Raw genomic sequence first — 21,951 nt, forward strand, 5'->3', positions numbered from 1 at the left:
GTTTAAAAAGGGTTCTAGAAGTAAGCCTGGCAATTATAGACCTGTCAGTTTGACATCAGTGGTGGGTAAATTAATGGAAAGTATTCTTAGAGATAGTATTTATAATTATCTGGATAGACAGGATCTCATTAGGAGTAGCCAGCATGGATTTGTGCGTGGAAGGTCATGTTTGACAAACCTTATTGAATTTTTTGAAGTAGTTACGAGGAATGTTGACGAGGGTAAGGCAGTGGATGTAGTCTATATGGACTTCAGCAAGGCCTTTGACAAAGTTCCACATGGAAGGTTAGTTAAGAAGGTTCAGTCGTTAGGTATTAGTGCTGGAGTAATAAAATGGATTCAACAGTGGCTAGATGGGAGATGCCAGAGAGTAGTGGTGGATAATTGTTTATCGGGATGGAGGCCGGTGACTAGCGGGGTGCCTCAGGGATCTGTTTTGGGCCCAATGTTGTTTGTAATATACATAAATGATCTGGATGATGGGGTGGTAAATTGGATTAGTAAGTATGCTGATGATACTAAGGTAGGAGGTGTTGTGGATAATGAGGTGGGTTTTCAAAGCTTGCAGGGAGATTTATGCCGGTTAGAAGAATGGGCTGAACGTTGGCAGATGGAGTTTAATGCTGAGAAGTGTGAGGTTCTACATTTTGGCAGGAATAATCCAAATAGAACATACAGGGTAAATGGTAGGGCATTGAGGAATGCAGTGGAACAGAGAGATCTAGGAATAACAGTGCATAGTTCCCTGAAGGTGGAGTCTCATGTAGATAGGGTGGTGAAGAAGGCTTTTGGAACGCTGGCCTTTATAAATCAGAGCATTGAGTACAGAAGTTGGGATGTAATGTTAAAATTGTACAAGGCATTGGTAAGGCCAAATTTGGAATATTGTGTACAGTTCTGGTCACCGAATTATAGGAAAGATATCAATAAATTAGAGAGAGTGCAGAGACGATTTACTAGGATGTTACCAGGGTTTCAGCACTTAAGTTACAGAGAAAGGTTGAACAAGTTAGGTCTCTATTCATTGGAGCGTAGAAGGTTGAGGGGGGATTTGATCGAGGTATTTAAAATGTTGAGAGGGATAGATAGAGTTGACGTGAATAGGCTGTTTCCATTGAGAGTAGGGGAGATTCAAACGAGAGGACATGATTTGAGAGTTAGGGGGCAAAAGTTTAAGGGAAACACGAGGGGGTATTTCTTTACTCAGAGAGTGATAGCTGTGTGGAATGAGCTTCCTGTAGAAGTAGTAGAGGCCAGATCAGTTGTGTCATTTAAGGTAAAATTGGATAGGTATATGGATAGGAAAGGAGTGGAGGGTTATGGGCTGAGTGCGGGTAGGTGGGACTAGGTGAGATTAAGAGTTCGGCACGGACTAGGAGGGCCGGAATGGCCTGTTTCCGTGCTGTGATTGTTATATGGTTATATGGTTATATTATATATCTGTACAAAGGAAGGTACGTAATAGGTAGAATGGACTGAACGTGCCCAGAAATACCAGTTTTGCCTCTGCCCGACCCAGTTGCGATCACTCCAGGTCTGTAATGTCCTTTCAGAAGCCCAGCTCTTTAAAGTCACTCGCATTCTCTCAGTGTTTGAAGGTCCTGCATCATCTGAAGTAGCTTTTGGTCAGTTCTGATGTTTCCTTGTTACGTCACAGTCATCTCAAAATGTGTTGACAAATTCCTCCCTTTACAAGAAGCCCCAAGTGCGTCGTACTGTAGTGATCGTAGAAAGGAGGAATTATCATGAACTGCAGCAGCATGCCATTGATTCCTCTGGCTATAGCAATCTGCAATGATGTACTTACCCTCGAATATATCGTCGCGTAGGCCTCTGCTGAGAACAGACTTTTTGTAAAGCAAAACGTCGCAACATCGCAGTTTATTCAGTCCTCACTAGCAAATGGCAACTAATAATTTAAATTTTACATACCTTGGCCTTGTCAAATACTTTTCTACTAATTACATTGTCAGAGCCTGTGATCGTGACATTAAGCAGAGGTGGAAATTCAAAGTTATGTTCCCATGGATGTTGTACATGGGATTTCAACAAAGCCTTTGACAAGGTGTCACATGACAGCTCGGTCTCGATGATCAGGTCCCATTTGGTCCGGAGAGAGCAAGTTGGATGTTTTCAAAATTAGCTTCAAGGTAGCAAGCAAAGAGTGTTGGTTGAAGGTTTCTCCTCGCAGTGGAGGGGAGCAATTAGTGGTGTGCCGCGAGGCTACAAGTTGGGACCGTTGATATTCGTTATTTTATAGCAATGATTTGGATGTGATTGCACAAGGATTACTTGACAGGTAAGTTCGCAGAATGCACAACATTAGTAGTTGCTGTTCACAGAGAAGATTATCGTAGCATCTAGTGGATCTAAATGGACAGGGGGTGGTAAACAGATTGTAAAACTAACCCGAGCAGCAACGGATTCATGCAGATGTTGTGGATTATGTGGAGGAAACAGCCAGAGGAAGTTGATGAGGCAGGCGCAGTCGCATAATTCAAAAAGCAGTTGGGATGTGTAGTTGGAGTGAAAAGGCCAGAAGGGAGCTGAGCCCATCACAGGACTTTGTGAACATCTCGGTGGGCACTGTGGTTGGCAGTGTCTCGTTGGGCTGAACGCTCTGAATTTCGACTCTACTGCTCTGTGACTCTGTCAGTAGATGCGCCATGTATCACTGGACAGACATACAGATATGATGTAGAAGTTGTTATTAATGGGGAATGTTTAGTCCCAAAGCTAACTGCTGCTGTGATACAGGGGATGGAAATACTGTCATATTTGCAAAGTAATCCTGCTCTCTCTGACTCACTGTCTGCTTGTTGTGTAATTCACTGCATCACCAGCAGGTGGAGCTTTCCAGCAACGGGACCAAAGTGTAAACAAGACGATAACAATCCGCAATCATCAGAATGGACACAGGTATGATCACAGAGATCTTTGAATTAAACTTTTGTCGCGTTTGTACACAGTAGTTCAGATGAAGAAACTTGCACAGAGTTAACAGGGCATAGAAAAGTTTCATCAAGCAGTGTCATTGATCCCACTGGTAAAGCGGCCTTGAGTAAGTGATCAGCCTAACAGTTCCAGCGCAGGGACCTGACTCCGGTAATGGTCAAATCAGTCCCCTCACCATGCAAATATTCGCCCGAGTGAATGAAACGGGGACTCCTGAATCAGGTGGTTGTGAGTGAAACACAGACAGGAATGCAACAGCAGTCTTGTGGTTCACGTAACTGTTCAGGGTCAGAGTCCGTTTCACCTCCAAACAAGTACTGAAGTGTACTTCAACTTTAATTTATAAAATTCAGAACCTGATAATAGGAGCATTTCAGGTATTGGAAGGAAAGCTACCAACGCCCCCCGGGTTTTTCTTGGCTGCTGCACAACGGAGAAGTGGGGTGTTTCCGAGATCTGTTTCTGAGCGGAGATCATTGCCGGTGTTGGGAATGGCTGAGGATCAGGAGGCAGCTCATTGTAGATACATTTGTGGTCTGCTTCGGAGTTTTAATACCCCAATTAATGTCTGGGCTCTGGAGAAATGGTGAATGTGAGTTTCCAAATATTCCCCTCTTGGGATGATCTTCTACCTGGATTGAAATTCTCAGGATCTCTGCTGGGAAAGCTGGTATAACCAATGACCAAATGTCTCTGTCACCTGTAGACATTGTGATTGTGCTCAAATCTGTGATTTCAGGTGGAATACAAAGATCTTACAGCCTGGAAACAGGTCCTTCTGCCCATCTAATTCATGCAGTTCTGAATGTCTGAGCTTGTCCCATTTTCCTGCAACATTTCCATAATTTCTCTTGTAAACGTCTTCTATCCTTTTTCCTGCCCACATGCTCTCAACTTCGTAACTTTATTAGTGTCTGTAGCTTCCTCTGGGTGCACGTAATATATACCCATCACCCACCATGTGGAAAAATTCCCCTTTGATCCCTTTTAAATGTCTGCGCTGAAGTCGTAGACTCCCCTACTCTGCTAAAAAGGCTGTGACCATCTACACTATCTGCACCCCTGATTATTTTATGTAGGTGTGTAAAGTCACCCTTCAAGCTCCTGAGCTCCAGGGCAAACAGTCCCAGCCGAAACATATAACACAAAAAACAACACCTCAGTCCAGTACACTAGTGGTCATTCTCCAATACACATTTTCCAGGTTAATCACCTCCATCCTACAGATTAGCAACTGCAACTGCACACTAAGCTCTCTAAGCGAGACTTTGCCAGTGACTTGCATAGTTTTACATGACGATCATCAGGTGGGGGATAAGAAGGGAACAAGGGGAGCCGTCAGCATAGATCTCTAGGTAATGGTCAGTCTGCGACCCTGGGTAGCGGACGATGTGCGTCTCAAGGGAATGGTCAGTCTGTGACCCAGGGGACCGGACGATGTATGTCTCAAGGGAATGGTCAGTCTGTGACCAAGGCGACTGGACATCGTGTTACAAAACGATTGGAGAATGTGTGATCCAGCAGACTGGACCATTTGTAATCCCGTCGCTGGTCCGTGTGTGACACAGACTACTGGACAGTTAGTGACCCTGGGAGATTTTAGCTTGTGGATGATAATCGCAGTGATATTTCCCGGTATCACTGGACACTGTTGCAATAAGATCCCGTGGTCATCCTTGTTTTCAACTGCTGTGAATTAAGTGATCAGTATTACTGTGTCTATCCTATTATTTTACTGGGACTGAATCTGTCCAGTCACCGGCTTATTGGGATGGTCACCTGATAGGATGCACGGTTCACATTACCTAGCACAGATCCACTCCAAATCTGGTCAGCCAGAGTCTCGGCTCCATTGCAGTCTGAAACAGTTTTGCTCATCTCTAAATCATACTCGCAATTCATCACTTATTTCAGTTGGTGAATTGAAACGAGCAGCGATAAGACTGAAAAGGATTTTACCAGGCGGATCATCGAGGGTCACGGGAAGCAAGGTACCAAATCAGGGTCAGAGTGAGAGCAATGTCCCAATAGAAAGCGGTCCGACCGCAGAGGAGGAGGAGCAAATTCAGCCCAGAGACAGTAGCATCAGAGACACCGATCAGGACCCTGGAACCAGCACAAGTGAGGCGACCGCCTGTCTGCCCAGAATCTCATTGAACATGGAATTGTCAAGTCCCCAACAAGGAGCAACTGAGTGAAATATGAGAGTGATGGGTTCTCAGAATGTGGCAGGGAGGAGGGTACAGCTGAGGCCTTTTTGGACGGTTGCTCAGAGAGAGGGGGAATGTGTGGGTGTGGTACATGTGGTGTAGTGGGCAGCTGTTACCCCACTACAGGAAATGTGCTACCTGCTCTGAGGATTTCCAGGATGTGTATTGGAGGAAATGCAGCTGTCCAGATGTGGAGAGTGTTTCCGGGATGTGAATCAGGGGAAATGTATTCACCAGGATGGAAAGAGTATCTCTGGGAAGTGAATATTACCGACAGTCCCAGCATTGATTGCCCATCCAGAATCGAAATAGGTGAGTGGGTGGGATGGGGGATGCACTGGTTTGCATTAAATGTGGTCCTACTATGAACCTAATGCCCAGGATATTGTGGGTTCGGTTTTAAGGCCAGTGTTGGAGATGGGGAATTAAACCGTTTTTGTGTCTGTGAGCAGGTTCAAATCATGTTTTTTTTGTTGAGTTGTGTGAGACAGTGGAGATGAGTGATATCTGAGTTCAAGCTTATATTTTCCTTTTTATGTTCACAGAGCCAGAGTTTACAATCTCTGACCTCCTGGCAGAGGGGGAGGAATTTCGACTGTACCAACTGACAAAGTTCTACAGGGACAGACTCAAACAAGCGATTGAAGAAAAGGTTGAAAGACTCGGTTGGATGTTGACAAAGGAGGGACATTTCAGTAGAGAAGAAAATGAGGTGAGTGTAGTTTGTGTATTGTCACCGAACTGCTGGGAATAGTGACCAAAATCAATCTCCTTCACGTTCTACGAGTTCTACACGGGAAAGGAGACTTTGATCTCTGACTTGTCTCTTGCAGATCTGGTCTCAGCTGTTAAGGTGGGGAGCAATGGGTCCCACAGGTTCAGTGTCACCTTTAATTCTCACACCTGCTGTATTTATCAGTGTGAAATAAGTGAAGTGGCTGCATATCTGGACTTTTAACAGGCATTCAGTCTGAAACTAATTTCAAATCTTGTCTGAACCGTCGGGTAGATTGCTCTCATCTCATTAATCCAGCATGAATATTAAACTGTCGGATTGTAAATTGGGCCAACTGGCTTCACTGCAGTACTTGACGGAGGGAAACCTGCTAACCACATCTGGTCTTGACTCCATGAGTTCCCAAACAATGTGTGACTGACTTGTCATAGGCCTTGAAACAGGCCTTTTGGCCCATCTATTCCATGCAGGTCTACTTAAACTACCTATTCCCATTGACCTGCACCGGGCCATGGTGCTCTATACCCTTATCATTCATGGATCTAACCGCTTGTACTGATTTTGCGCTGCTGGCTCGTTCCGCACTCTCACCACCCTCGGAGTCAACAAGTTTCACCTTTGTACCCATTGAACATTTCACCTTTCACCCTTAACTGATAACCTTCTATTGTAGTACCTCTTTACCTCAGTACAAAATGCCTGCTTGCATTTATCCTGTCTGTACCCCATGTAATTGTGTAAAATTCTATCTAATCTTCCCTCAGTCTTCCACATTTCAATGAATAAAGTCCTAACCCGTTCACTCCTTTCTTATAACGTAGCTCTTCCAGTCCCGGCAACATCCTTGTAATGTTTTTCTGTACACTTTCAAACTTATTTCCATCTGTCCCGTAGATAGTTGAGCAGAACTGCACATAATATCCAAATTAGGCCTCACCAACATCTTATACACCATCATATCACATCTACTGTACACGATATTTTCATTTCTGAAGGTTAATGTGCTAAGGAACTTTCTTTCAGAGCCTATCAACATTTGCCACCACTTTCAATGGCTTATGGACCTGTATTTCCAGATCACTTTGTTCTGCCGGTCGTTGTGTAAGATCTACCCTGATTGGTCCATTGAAAGAGCAACATGTTGCACATGTCTGCATTAAATTGTATCGGCGCCTTTTAAGCTCATTCTCCAGTTGGTCTAGATCTCACTGCAAGCTCTTGTAATCTTCCTCTTTGTCCACTGCACCTTCCCAATGTTGGAGTCATCAGCAAATTTGTTAACCGTAATTTCATCCAGAACATTGATATAGATGACAAACAACAACAGGCACAGCACCGATCCCCGTGACACTGCACGAGATACAGACGCTAATCAGAAATGCAACAGTCTATAGTGACACTCCGGATTCTTCCAAAAATGTTAGTGTCAAATCCAGTTTACTACTTTATCTTGAATGCTAAGCAACTGAATCTTCTAGACCGACCTCCTATACGGGACCTTGTCAAATACCATGCTAAAGTCCATGTAGACAATATCCACAACCTTGCCTTCATCAACTTTCCTGGTAACTTCCTCGAAAATCTCTGAGATTGATTAGATGTGAAAGATCACGCACAAAGCTGATATCTCGTGACCACAAAGATCAATAGTTTGATCTAAAAGGGAAGAAGAAAGCACAAAACATAAAATGAAACTGCTGACTGGCTGATATCTCATGATCCCAAAAATCATCAGGTTCTCCTGAAAGGGAAGGGGCAAACAAAAAAAAAATCTGATAACTTGCTGAATATCTGACTAATGAGAGACAGGGCACACTATTTCAGGTCCCACTCCCTGGTGCTCACAAAGAGTGATTCTCTTGTCCTAGATCTGACCTATTCAGCCATGAGTGGTATTAGAAAATCAAGTGTGTTATACCCGTGATTGACTTTGTTCTCGTTGGGAATCATTGGCGCTGTATGTAATGAATCAGACAGGCATTACCCAAAGGCAAGAGGAATAATCTGTAAGTATGTGTGCTCATCTCTAAATTCATCATCTGGAGACATCTGCTTTACTGGTAAACCTTTAAATTTCTTTCACAACTATAACTCCTCAGACCTGGTAGCAGTAAAAATGAGGGATTATTTTACAGTGCAGTGGAACTTCAGGGAATTATCCTGATTGTTCCATAATTATTGTCCATTATTCATGTGATGGAAAACCTTTCCAATTCCCTACTGGTAACTGTTCTATGAGATCAATCATTAAATTCCGGTTCATAGAACATAGAATAGTACAGCACAGTACAGGCCCTTCAGCCCACAATGTTGTGCCGACCCTTGAACGCTGCCTGACCCTTAAACCGTGCCTCTCTTATTTCTCAGAGCAATGTCCTAAGCCCATCCATATTCAGTTACCTTAATTCCATCATAGGTGTATGTTGCTTGAAGACTATTCAATGTTTAATTCATAATTCCTCAGTTGACCAGGAAGACCATGCCTGCATTCAGGAGGTCATTACCATTTTACAGCATGAGTGCCAGGCAGTAACCATCTCCATTATAAGACAGCCACACCAACATTCCTTAATGTTCTTCATCCTACAACCCTCCAGTCTTCTCCTATCATTTTGCATTTCCCCCTCCCCCTCCTACTTTCAAATCTCTTACTATCTTTCCTTTCAGTTAGTCCTGATGAAGGGTCTCGGCCCGAAACGTCGACATTGCTTCTCCCTATACATGTTGCCTGGCCTGCTGTGTTCCACCAGCATTTTGTGTGTGTTGTTTGAATTTCCAGCATCTGAAGATTTCCTCGTGTTTCTTCCTTAATGTTCTGTTGTCTTTACACATCACAAGACCATAAGGCAACGGAGCACAAATAGGCCATCAGTCCCATTGATTCTGCTCTGCCATTACATCACGGGCAATAATGTAATCCGATATTACTAACCCTCTCAACTCCATTCTCCTGCCTTCTCCCAGTGAAACTTGCTGACCTCACTAGTCAAGAAGGTATCACCCTCTGTTTTAAATATACCCAATGACCTGGTCTCTGCGGCTGTCAGTGCCAATGGATTCTACAGATTCACTACTCCTCGGCTAAAGAATCTCCTCATCTCTGTTCTAAATGGACGTCCCTCTATTCTGAGGCTGTTCCGTCTGGTTCTAGACTCCCCCACTTTGAAACATCATCTCCACATCCTCTCAATGCCTTTCGATATTCCACAGGTTACAATTAGATTCCACCTCATCCTTCCACACTCCAGCAAGAACAGGCACATCCAGCAATCATTCTCAGCAAAACCTGGTTTAATATCACTGGTTCTGTTAGTTTTGATCCCTCGCTGGACTTTCCACAATGCCATCACGTATTTTCACTGATCAGGGGACTAAAACCGTTCACAATATGCAAGTGAGGTCTGGCCAGTGTTTGTTCTAATATTCTAATCCTCTTGAAATGAATGCTAACATTGTTTTTGCCTTTCCTAAAAACTACTCAACCTGCACGGAATCCAGCACTAGGTCTCCGGAGACTCTTTACAACTCTGATTTCTGAATTTTCTCCCAGATTCAAAAATAGTCTACGTCTTCATTATTTCTGCCATTATATGGCCATGTGCCTCCCTGAACTACAGTCTAATTGTCACTGATTTATCCATTTTTTCATCTGTCTATGTCCTCCCACGAAATCCCTGCTTCCTCAATGTTTCCTGTCCTTCCCCATATCTTCATAACGTGCGCAATCTTGTCCATAAAGCCGTCAAATCATTGACATAATGGAAAAAGAAATTGTCCCAAAATCAACCACTGTAGAACACCACTGGTTACCAACATCCAACAAGAAAAAGCCCTATTTGTTCCATTCTGTGCTTCCTGACAGTCAGACAAAATCTGTCTGGAGAAAATCATGGATACTCCATCCTTGCTAGTATCTCTCTTGTCCTACTGTCATCCCCTGTCTTGTTAAACTGAATCATGTGGGGCACCTGGTCAAAGGTCCTCGGGAAGCCAAAGTAAACAACTTGCTCTGACTCTCCATTGTCGACCCAGCATGCTATGTTTCAAAAACTTCCAACAGGTCTGTCAGAGAAGATTTCCTTCATGGACTTTGGCCTTTTTTTTTATCATGTGCATCCAAATACCCCAAAACCTTATCCTCAATAATCGACTGCTGACATCTTCCCAAACGCTGTTCACACTAACCTATAATCTGCAGAACCATTCCAAAATCCAGTGATTCTTGAGCGATCATTACTAATGTCTCCACAATCTCTTCAGCCTCCTCTTTCAGAAGCAATTGGGTGCAGTTGATCTGGACTCATCTATCTTCAGAACTTTCAGCTTCCCGAGCACCTTCTCCTTAATAATTGCAAATACACACTTCTGCCCCCCGACATTCTCAAATATCTGGCATGTTCTAGTGTTTTTTACAGTGATGACTGACGCAAAATACTTACTAATACCTTCCGCCATTTCCTTGTCCCCTGACAGTAACTCTCCACTGTCATTTTCCAGCAGCCCTATATCCACTTTCCTCTCTTTCATTCTTCATATATCAGGCGAACCTTTTGCTAAGCTATTTTACGTTATTCGCTAGCCTACCTTCATATTTCATACTTTCTCTACTTACAGCTTTTTAATTGCCTTCTGTTGGTTTGTAAAAACATCCCAGTCCTCCAGCTTTCTACTATATTTTGTAATATTCTGTCCCCTCTCCTTTGCTTTTCTGCTGCTTTGACTACGTCATCAGCCACGGCTGATCATCCTCCCTTTGGAATAATTCTTCTTTGTGATCATTTGTCCTGAGCCTTCTGAATTGCTCCGAGAAACTTAAGCCAATCCTGCTCTGCCATTGTCCCTGTTAGTGTCATTTCCGAATTTATATTTGATCGGCAACTCTCCCTTGCCTCTGTAATTCCTTTCTTCCGCTGTAATACTGATATATGTAACTTCAGCTTTTCACTCTCAAACTGCAGTGTGAATTCTGTTATTTTCTGATCACTGCCTCTCTAGGGTTTATTTACAGACAGACAGACAGATAGACATACTTTATTGATCCCAAGGAAAATTGGGTTTCGTTACAGTCACACAAAACAAGAATAGAGTAGAAATATAGTAAAATAAAACCAGAAATAATTAAATAATAAGTAAATTATACCGTGAAAATAAGTCCAGGAACAGCCTATTGGCTCAGGGTGTCTGACACTCTGAGGGAGGAGTTGTAAAGTTTGGTGGCCACAGGCAGGAATGACTTCCTATGACGTTCATTGTTGCATCTCGGTGGAATGAGTCTCTGGCTGAGTGTACTCCTGTGCCTAACCAGTACATTATGGAGTCGATGGGAGACATTGTCCAAGATGGCATGCAAGTTGGACAGCAACCTCTTTTCAGACACCTGAAGCTCTCCAATAAAATCTGGTGCAATACACAACACAGCCTCCACATGCACCTTTCCTATAGTGAGCTCAACCATAAGCTTCTCTCAAAAGCCATCCCATAGGTATTCTATACATTTCCTCACTTAGTATTCGGCACCGACCTGATTTTCCAAAGCTATCTGCGTATTGAAATTCCCAATGACTATTTTCACATTCACCTTTTCACATGTCTCTTCTCTCTCCCATTGTAATTTGTAGCTCACATCCTGGTTACTGTTAACAGGCCTGCATATAATTTCCATCAGTGTCAATTTACCTAAGCAGTTTCTTAACATCTCCATCGTCCAATCCGATATCAACTCTTTCTCAGGAATTTTCATTTTAAATGACAACAGAGTCAACCCATCCCTTTCACCTACCTGCTTATCCTTTTGATCCAACTATAAACTTCATTCAGCTACGATTCAGTGATGCCCACCATCCATTGTTTGCTCTCTCTCTCCCCTCTCTTCCATTCTTGTTGTCACATCTTGTTGATGTAATGCTGCACATTGACAGATCAAGGAAATTAATCACATTATATCTACTGCAGGGTATCAGTAAATCCTTATTCTTTCACAAATATTGAATTAGAATTTCCTTCAGTTACTGTTTCTCTGTTAATGACTGAACCCAGGGAGGATGAGGCAGCAGCCCCGTGACTGCATCTGTTCTGAAGCTACCGGGGCCATGAACAGATATTTTCCTCCACATTCTCCATGTCTGTCTGTCTACTCCACAATAAATTCATTGTTTTCCTTTTATAGAAAGTCACTGAACTGACAGAGAAGGGAAACCGGGCAGAGAGTTCCAGACTCTTCCTCAGTTTGGTGATGGGCAAAGGCTCCCGGGCCCGAAGGGCGATGTGGGAATCCTTTGTGACATGGAGGACTGAGTTACCGAAGTTGGATAGAATACTGAGGGAAATACAGGAACTCGGTATGTTAAAACCATGTACCATGCAAAGGTACATTGAAATAAACATTTCAGTTATTTTAATTATTTTAGCTATGTTTCCATGGATTTTTTTTTATATTTAAACAGGTCCTGATCCACAGGAATACATGAACATTGCCCAAGGGTTATCTGAGTTACCCACTCAGCTGATCGGTGAGTGATGAAATGCACAATTCAACCGCATCTCAAATGTTAGTCTGTGACTTGGCAAAAACTCAGAATCAAAATTCGCCATTAGCCATTCGCTGATATCTGGATTCAAGTAACAATTCAAAGAATCTCTCTTTGCAGCCTGAATATTCTACATTGTATTTTTCTATTAATCCAGCTGTTGGTTCTGGTGAAGCCTTCACTCCAGGTCCTCACACTCTGGGAATCCCCACACACCCCAAGCAGGCTGCTGATACACTGTATGACCCAGTCTAGGTGACTTTTCTATCTTCAGACCTTTCATCTTCCAAACCCATTTTCCTTTGTAATAGCACTACACGCAATTCAGTTTGCTGATGTTATTTACCTTTTGTAACTCCGCTAGTGACTTCCACAGAGTTTGTCTGGCATTTCCTTTCCACCCGTTAATGCAACTACAACATCATTTTCCAGCGGGCCGATATCGACCGTCTCCCTTTTCCTTTTACTCTTTATATGTCTGGGAAAGAGAAAAAAAAATGAACTTTGGTATATTTTCTTATATTGTTGACCATATCCTTGCATTTCCTGTACATTCATCTAGATCTAGGAGCATCTGTAATATAGGTGCCTCTGACATGACCCAGACAGTAAATTCCAGCACCCACAGCTCTGTAAAAAAACTACCCACAATTGCTATACATTTACCCCATCTCACCTTAACCAAATGCCCTCTGGTATTAGACACCAGTCTAATAAAAAAAATAACAAACAAAATACAACTGTCGACTCAAACTCTCACCTCTCAAACTTGTACACCTCAGTCAGATCCTTATTGTAACACCAGAATGAACAAACCAAGTTTATCAAACCTCTACTTATAGCACATGTCACCAAATCCAGGGAGCGTCCTGATGAACCTGTTCTGCACCCTCTCCAATCCTTCCAAGAGCTGGACAATCAGAAGTGAATACAAATCTCCAGATGCTCCCTAAATCCATCAGACTTAGGAGCCATTCCGCTCAGTAAATTTCCTCCACAATTCCTCTGAACCCCATTATCCTGCCTTGTGTAAATGTTGACACTCTTCCGAATCAGGAACATCTCGAGCTGCATTTTAAATACATCCAATGACCTGTCTTCCTCAGCCATCTATGACAATAATTTCACAGATTCACCACCCGCCAGCCAAGAAATTTCTCCCAGTGTGGGTCCTCGCCAGCCAGGACAATTCACACAGTTCCCAAGCATGTTAACTTTCTGTATGAGCCTCCCGTCTGGAACCTTGTCAAAGACTCTACCAATATCCAAGTAAACAACATCCATGTGTAACTTCATCCATCATCTTTCTCACCTCCTGGAGGAACTCAATCTAGTTGGCAAGATGAATCCCCCGCCCAAAGCCTTGCTGTTGAACCCCAACCTACCTCAAACATTCTCTCTTTCATACACCCATGGAACAGAAGATATAAAAGGCTGAAGGCATGTACCACCAGCCTCAAGGACAGCTTTAATTCTCCATTTATAAGACTATTGAATGGTCACCTACTATGTTATTATTGGCTCTTAATAATAATGACAATTATATATATATATATAAAATTGTAGCATCCTGCATTTCGTAACAAATAACAACTCACTTAGATAACTACGATATACTCCCAGGAGAGCAGAAAGATTACTGTTCGGGTGTGAACAACAGGTAACAGATTATGTAATTCTATTTCAAAACCTCTGGAGAACAGAAATCTTTCAATGATATATCGTCTATCAAAACATTTGATTCTCTCCCTCGCGCGTTTAAGACAAGTTCCAAATATGTATAACATTCATACAATACATGAAATTTCGGCAACATCTGATGAAGCACTGGCGTAAAATCATCGTCCTATTAACAACCACAGAGGAACAACCACCATTATCAAAATAAATTGAGGGATTTTACAGAGAGACTCACTGAACCCACCATGGTTACGTCTAGCTTTAAACCCGCTCATAATTTACTGAAACGGACAAAAATCAGGTATCAAATCAGAAAAAAATACGAATTATACCTTGACACAGCTATACATTGACGAATTGAAATTATTTGCTCTTGCATCAGTAAAGCTAAAACAAATAATCCAAATAATGGAACTAATTTCCAAAGATATAAGCATGAACTTCAGACTAGAAAAGTACAGAACATGGTTAAACATAAAGAAAGGTGCAATAGAGACGGTAGAATATCAAACAGAGCATCAGGATACAATGCAACAGAATATGAAACATATATTTAGGATAAAAATAAGCAAATAAAATTGATCATCCCGTGATAAAGGAAAATCTTCCAACAAAATTTACTTCAAGGCTGAAGAAGATCTGAATTTACATTGAGAATCCTGCAGTAGTTTAACTGAATCTCATGACCTGCACAAGCACAATCAAGTGGTGGACAACATTCACAAAAATCTTGCTTAAACTACAACTGATGAAAAACACAATGATTACTATAACTACAAGCCTGCTCCACTTTTAGAGTTTTTGAGGCCTCTGTTTGTCTCGTTGATTTGCGCCTTGGAAGGTATGGAAGTACCAGCAGTTGCCCATGCTGCAAGTCTCCCCTCTCCACACCACCAATGTCCAAGGGCTTGGCACCGGTGTCGTCGCAGAGCAATTTGTGGTTAAGTGCCTTGCTCAAGGACACTGCAGTGCCTCAGCTGAGGCTCGAACTGGTGACCATCAGATCACTAGACCTACGCTTTAACCAGTTGGCCACACGCCACCTGGTTAAGAATTAAAGTCATTCGTATCATGCTGTGACCTATCATTATTTCAGATAATCCATGGTAACTGTTCCGATATAATTTTACAGGATAAACAAGCAAAAACAACTTTTTAAGTATATATAGCCATTCCAAACACACATACAGAAATGAATTAGTAAAACCACCAGAAAGATGCTGAATTAAAAGGTAAAAATAAAAGGTCTATGGAACACCATCAGGGTATTCATTATCCCAATCATAATATCGATAACCGGTATCATCCCAAGGGCTTTACACAATAGTGTTAACCAATTAGGCCCACACGGCAATACTTGTGTAAAACTTCGAAAACCCACAATACTATACACCACGAGAATAGTCTGAAATTTCTTATCAATTCAGACATGAATGTGCTTGGCCATTCCCGTATCTCAGGTTTTACCAGTTTAGGCTAAGAAAATAATAATAATAATAACTTATTTATAAAGCACCTTTCATCCAGACGATGCCTTCAAACCACATCACAACGGGATAAAGTGCAAACTAGTAAATAAAAGACAAAATGTTGTCAGTCTTAATATACACCTTAGATTTCTGCACAGTGCTGTAGATTTAGGTGTTGAATTCTACAGTTTGTGAGCGTAGTTCCAAAACAAAACCCTTACCTCCCAATGATCCTTTGACCTTCTATATTACTGTCTGCATGCACTGCATTTTCTCGGCAACTGAAACACTGTTTCCCTGAACTATTCTGTTCCATTTTTCCTTGTACGACCTCATTGCACCGATGTGATGAAATGATCTGTTTGGATTGCATCCAGAAAAGTTTTCCATTTTACCATTGTGCATGTGACAATAATAAAACAATTTACCAATTTACTGTTGTCAATAGTACATAGCCCCTTGGTTGCTTAAGATTGGGGTGGTACTAGGGATGAGGTGCCATGTCCTATTAAATGCTCCCAGTGGCGTGCGACTCAAATAGCCTCTGACAACAAAGTCAAGCTCCTGGCCTTCATGTGTGGTTTAACCACTATGCCCGGTGGAAGTGTTTCTTCCGACAGGAGAAGGAGCAGGGGTGGGTAACTGGTGCCTTACAACCTGTCGCTTTGGGCAGATGGGGCTCATCGGCCGTGATTGGCAGCTCACCCAGGAGCAAGAAAATCTGATCTCAAAACTCCGCTGCCTTGCAACTGTACCCCTCATGGGGAAGAGTTTGGGAGTAAACCCAGTGGGAAAGCTCTTGAACTGGAGCCCCTAAGGCAGTCTTAAATGGTGTTCAACGCAGATTGGCATATCCTGCGACACGTCTGGTGCCAGGTTGTGTCAGTCTCTGCCGTTCCTTTGTGTTCATCAGATGCATGGAGAGAGGGAGCTTGCTACATCAGCAAAAGCTTCCTCTCCATATCGTAATGCCCCGGCTTGCAGGGGCAGGACATCCACGGTCGAGTCTGACAGACGGAGGCCTCATAAGGCAGAGCCCCACACCCCCACAGCAAGACTGATGAGTAGCAGTTGCCAAGACTTCACCACCCTCTCCCACAGACACGATGTACATCACTGAGACAGACGCTTGTGGCTTCTTCCATTAACAGAGATTTCATCTTTCCACCTATCCTCCACCGCTGCGATTGAAAACTACCCATTTTCTTTCTTGACATTCCGATGGGTTATCGATCTGCAATTTCCCTGTGATTCTGCCCCAGATGCTGCCCAACTTGAGTATTTCCTGCATATTCTGCTCCTGTTTTGATGCAAGAGCAGTGGACACCAGTGACTCCCCAGTGTGCAGATTGGCCAAAATGCACAGTGTCCTGCTCTCCATAGTTCCACACCAGATCAGCATTAACATCATCTATTAATGATGCAAACAATGCTTTAAATATAGTGACATGTTGTTGTAACGGGAGTGCAGTCAGGATTGCAATAGGATATATGGGAATGTTCACCTTCACAAATCATTCTTACCAGAACATGAGGACTGGACATTTTCTGGGACATCCATCACTGTCAGTTCCAGTGTCTGTGAACAGAGTGTTACTTTCTGTCCTAATCTCCATGGAAGTGTTGAATTAATTCATGTAGTCTCAAACACAGATATTTGAATTTATAATTTTTTTGGGTCTGTTGAGCCATTTAACATTTTGCCCATGTTCTCTGTTCCCATGGAAGATGTTCAACAGAAACACAAGGAGACTCTGCGGGCACAAACTGAAACACTGAGAGTGAACACGATCCTGATGACGGAGAAGGTGAAGGTTTTCCAGCTGACTGATCGATACGCTGAGCTCACCGTCATTTCTACTGTTCGAGATCGGAGACTGGTGGAACATGAGTTGCTGGCAAGAGGCAGAGACCATGAAGAATTGAGAGAGAAACATCTCCGCATAAAGCTGGAAAAAATCAGTACTGATCAGTTGTTCCAGAGCAGCTTTTCCCGGAGTAAATCCAAAGCTGGGAGTTCGTCAGCTGTGGCCGGAGTCCCAGGGATCGGGAAAACAACAATGGTACAAAAGATTGTTTATGACTGGGCCACGGGGAAAATATACCAACAGTTCCAGTTTGTCTTCAGTTTCAAATTCCGCGATTTAAACAGTATTAACTGTCAAATAAACCTGAGGGAACTGATTCTGGATCAGTATCCTTACTTTGGGAATATCCTGACAGAGGTCTGGAAGAACCCAGAGGGATTGCTGTTTATATTCGATGGTTTGGATGAATTCAAACACAGAATCGATTTTGCTGACAGTCGGAGAGATACAGAACCCAAGCACCAGTGCCCAGATCCCGAGTGGTGGTGTGAAGTGTCCGACATTGTGTACAGTTTAATCCAGGGCAAGCTGCTCCCAGGGTGTTCAGTGCTGGTGACCACCCGCCCAACTGTGTTACATTTATTGGAAAAGGCAGTGATCAGTGTCCGGGCTGAAATCCTGGGATTTTCTGGTGATGAACGGAAGGAATATTTCATCAGACATTTTGAAGATCAGACTGTGGCAGCAGCAGTTTTCAAACACGTGAAGGAGAACGAGATCCTGTACACCATGAGCTACAATCCCTCCTACTGCTGGATCCTCGCTCTGGCACTGGGCCCCTTCTTCACACAAAGAGTCAGGGACCCGCAGCGAGTTCCCAAGACCATCACCCAACTGTACTCCTACTATATTTACAACATCCTGAAAAACCACGGCCGTGAGATTGAGAACCCCCGTGATGTGTTACTCAGGGTTGGTCAGATGGCTTTCAGAGGAGTGTCTGAGAAGAAAATTGTGTTTACAGACGGAGATTTGATCAAGTACAATCTGCAGTCATCCCAGTTCCTGTCCGGGTTCCTGATGGAGCTTTTGGAGAGAGAGGATTCTGCCCGGAGCGTGGTGTACACATTCCCACACCTCACCATTCAAGAGTTTGTAGCTGCAGTCGCACAATTCCTGAATCCACATCCCGGGGATATCCTGAAATTCCTCACTGAAGCCCACAACACGACAGATGGGCGATTTGAGGTATTTCTCCGTTTTGTTGCTGGTCTCTCCAACCCAATGACAGCTCGGGGCCTGGAGGAGTTTCTGGGTCCATTTCCTCATCAAACAACCTGCCGGGTGATTGACTGGGTGAAGGAGGAGGTTAAACGCCAGAGTGGAAACACATGGAGTGAAGCTGGTAAAAGGAGCCTCCTGAACACATTGCATTACTTGTTTGAGTCTCAGAATCGTGGACTGGCTCAGGCCACACTGGGATCTGTGGAAACACTTTCATTCAGTGAAAAGACACTGACTCCGATTGACTGCGCAGTCCTGTCTCATGCCATCGGACTCTGTGATACAATAAAACACCTCAACCTGGGGAACTGCCACATTCAGTGTGAAGGAATCCAGCGGCTGGGACCCGGGCTGCACAAGTGTCAGGAGTTGAGGTAACTTGATTCATCTCTCACTCTGAACTGTGAAACTGTCTCATTGCGTTGTTTCAATGTAAAGGAATTTCGGCAAATTTGTAGTAAATCAGATTGTGAAGAATTGTGACAAATGCCCAGGGGATCGGTCAGTAATTCCCCAAGGACAGGAGGGTTCTGTGGTTCCTTGTGAAGGGATGTTGAAGACTTCATCAGATCAGTGAACAACAGCCATTGGTTTAATGGTAGTAAATCAGAGGAATGGCCATGTTTCTCGCTGCCTGTGACACGTCCATTGACAATGTTCCTTCTCACTGTTACTGACACCCAGACCGACACTGACTGCAGCAGGTGGGTCAGAGGTTCACACCCCCTTCCCGGTATGGGACAAGAGACCATCAGCAGACTGTCCCAGTGAGAAGGAAAGAAATACCATTGTGAGATTGTCCTCCCACTGCCATTCCCCGTGTGTGACTTTGCTCACTTCTAGTTACGCAAAGAAAGAGAGGGCGCATCTCCTTTCGGGCTCTGTTCAGACCCAACACACACGTACAAAAAATTATGCATCCTCTCGTCTTGTAGGATTATCATTTACCCTTGGAATCCTCCTGTACGACCTGTCATCCCAATCCTTCCATTCTTAGGGATCTCGTCCCAAATCCCATTCCTCCTATGGGCTCTCTATTACTCTTTCCTCATTCTCCTGTGGGATGTCTTTTCCCCATCCCCCTTCCTCCTATGGGATCTCTCTTCACCATCCCCCTTCCTTCATTTCGGCCTCTGTTCCCATTCCTCACTTCCTCTGGCATCTGTCTTTCTTATCTCCCTTCCTTCTGTGGCATCTCTCTTCCCCATCTCCCTTCCTCCTGTGGGATCTCTCTTCCCCATCCCCCTTCCTCCTGTGGGATCTCTCTTCCCCATCCCGCTTCTTCCTGTGGGATTTCTCTTCCCCATCCCGCTTCCTCCTGTGGGATCTCTTTTCCCCATCCCCCTTCCTCCTGTGGGATCTCTCTTCACTATCCCCCTTCCTTCATTTGGACCTCTGTTCCCATTCCTCACTTCCTCTGGCATCTGTCTTTCTTATCTCCCTTCCTCCTGTGGGATCTCTCTTCCCCATCTCCCTTCCTCCTGTGGGATCTCTCTTCCCCATCCCCCTTCCTCCTGTGGGATCTCTCTTCCCCATCCTGCTTCTTCCTGTGGGATCTCTCTTCCCCATCCCCCTTCCTCCTGTGGGATCTCCCTTCCCCATCCCCCTTCCTCCTGTGGGATCTCTTTTCCCCATGCCCTTACTCCTGTAGGGCCTCTGTTCAAATACCCGCAACATCCTTTCGGATCTCTCTTCGGCATGCCCCATACTCCTGTGGAATTTCTCTTCCCCATCCCCTTCCTCCTGTGAGAACTCTGTTCCCAATCCCCCATCCTCCTGTGGGATCTCTCTTCCACATCCCTCTTCTTCCTGGCCGATCTCTCAACACCTTCCCTCTTCATTCTGTTTAATCTCTCTCTCCTTCCCCCTTCCTCCCGTGGGATCTCCCTTCCCAATCCCTCATCCTGCTGTGGGATCTCTCTTCCACATCCCCATTCCTCCTGTGGGATCTCCCTTCCCCATCCCCTTCTTCCTGTGGGATCCCCTCCCCATCCCCTTTCCTCCAGTGGTATCCCTTCCCATCACCCTTCCACCTGTGTGAACTCTCCTCCCCATCCCCCTTCAGAAAATCAGAAAATCATAAAACACCAGCGCACAGAAAACAAGCCATTCGGCCCTTCTGCTCTGTGCCGAAACTCTATTCCGCTTGTCCCATTGACCTGTACCCAGTCCATAACCCTCCTGACCTCTCCCATCCATGCATCTATCCAATTTATTCTTAAAGCTTAAGAGTGAGTCCGCATTTTCTACATTAGATGGCAGCTCGTTCCACACTCTCACCACTCTCTCAGTGAATAATTTCCCCCTAAACATTTCCCCTTTCACCCTGAAGCCAAGTCCTCCTGTAATTTATCTCTCTTAATCTATGTGGAAAGAGCCTATTCACATTTACCCTGTCTATACCCCTCAGAGTTTTGTAAACCTCTTTGAAATCTCCCCGCATTCTTCTGCGCTCCAAGGAATAAAGTCCTAACCTGTTCAATCTTTCCCTGTAACTCAACTCCTGAAGACTCGGCAACATCCTAGTAAATCTTCTCTGCACTCTTTCAATCTTACTGATATCCTTCCTCTAGTTATGTGAACAGAACTGCACACAATATTCAAAACTTGGCCTCACCAATATTCTATACAATCTCACCATAACATCCCAACTCATATGCTCAATAATTTGATTTATGAATGCCAGGATGCCAAAAGCCTTCTTTACAATCCTGTCCACATGTGACACCACTTTCAGGAAATTATGTACCTAAACTCCAAGATCCCTTAGTTCCTCTACACTCTCAGTGCCCTACCATTTACTGTGTATGTCCTACCTTGATTTGTCCTTCCAAAATGCAACACCTCACACTTGTCTGCATTAAATTGGTGACTAGTGGTGTGCCTCAGGGATCTGTACTGGGTCCAATGTTGTTTGTCATATATATTAATGATCTGGATGATGGAATGGTAAATTGGATTAGTAAGTATGCAGATGATACTAAGATAGGTGGCGTTGTGGATAATGAAAGTTTTCAAAGCTTGTTGTTCAAAGATTTAGGCCAGTTAGAAGAGTGGGTTGAAAGATAGCAGATGGAGTTTAATGCTGATAAGTGTGAGGTGCTACACTTTGGTAGGAATAATCCAAATAGCACATACATTGTAAATGGTAGGGTATTGAGGAATGCAGTAGAACAGAGTGATCTAGGAATAATGGTGCATAGTTCCCTGAAGGTGGAATCTCATGTGGATAGGGTGGTGAAGAAAGTTTTTGGTATGCTGGTCTTTATAAATCAGAGCATT

At 43.7% G+C, this 21,951-nt stretch overlaps 2 protein-coding genes across 4 annotated transcripts in view; both read left to right on the forward strand.

The window, feature by feature from the left end:
* The window catches only part of LOC140724182 (NACHT, LRR and PYD domains-containing protein 3-like), a 431,143-nt gene that overhangs the window by 233,185 nt on the left and 176,007 nt on the right, over nt 1-21,951 (forward strand). The gene's annotated exons all lie outside the window — the stretch shown is intronic.
* LOC140724180 (NACHT, LRR and PYD domains-containing protein 3-like) overlaps nt 1-21,951 on the forward strand; it is a 45,813-nt gene that overhangs the window by 6,233 nt on the left and 17,629 nt on the right. For 2 of the 3 annotated variants that reach the window (XM_073038662.1, XM_073038663.1), the window contains exons 3-7: nt 2,844-2,919; nt 5,711-5,877; nt 12,068-12,239; nt 12,345-12,410; nt 17,306-19,043. In XM_073038662.1, the coding sequence (XP_072894763.1) occupies nt 2,910-2,919; nt 5,711-5,877; nt 12,068-12,239; nt 12,345-12,410; nt 17,306-19,043 (2,153 nt within the window). In that variant the 5' untranslated portion in view covers nt 2,844-2,909. The remainder of the gene's footprint in view (nt 1-2,843; nt 2,920-5,710; nt 5,878-12,067; nt 12,240-12,344; nt 12,411-17,305; nt 19,044-21,951) is intronic. The other variant, XM_073038664.1, reaches the window with a different exon arrangement.

Source organism: Hemitrygon akajei, unplaced genomic scaffold (assembly GCF_048418815.1).
Source record: "Hemitrygon akajei unplaced genomic scaffold, sHemAka1.3 Scf000171, whole genome shotgun sequence".
Classification (NCBI taxonomy): Eukaryota; Metazoa; Chordata; class Chondrichthyes; order Myliobatiformes; family Dasyatidae; genus Hemitrygon; species Hemitrygon akajei.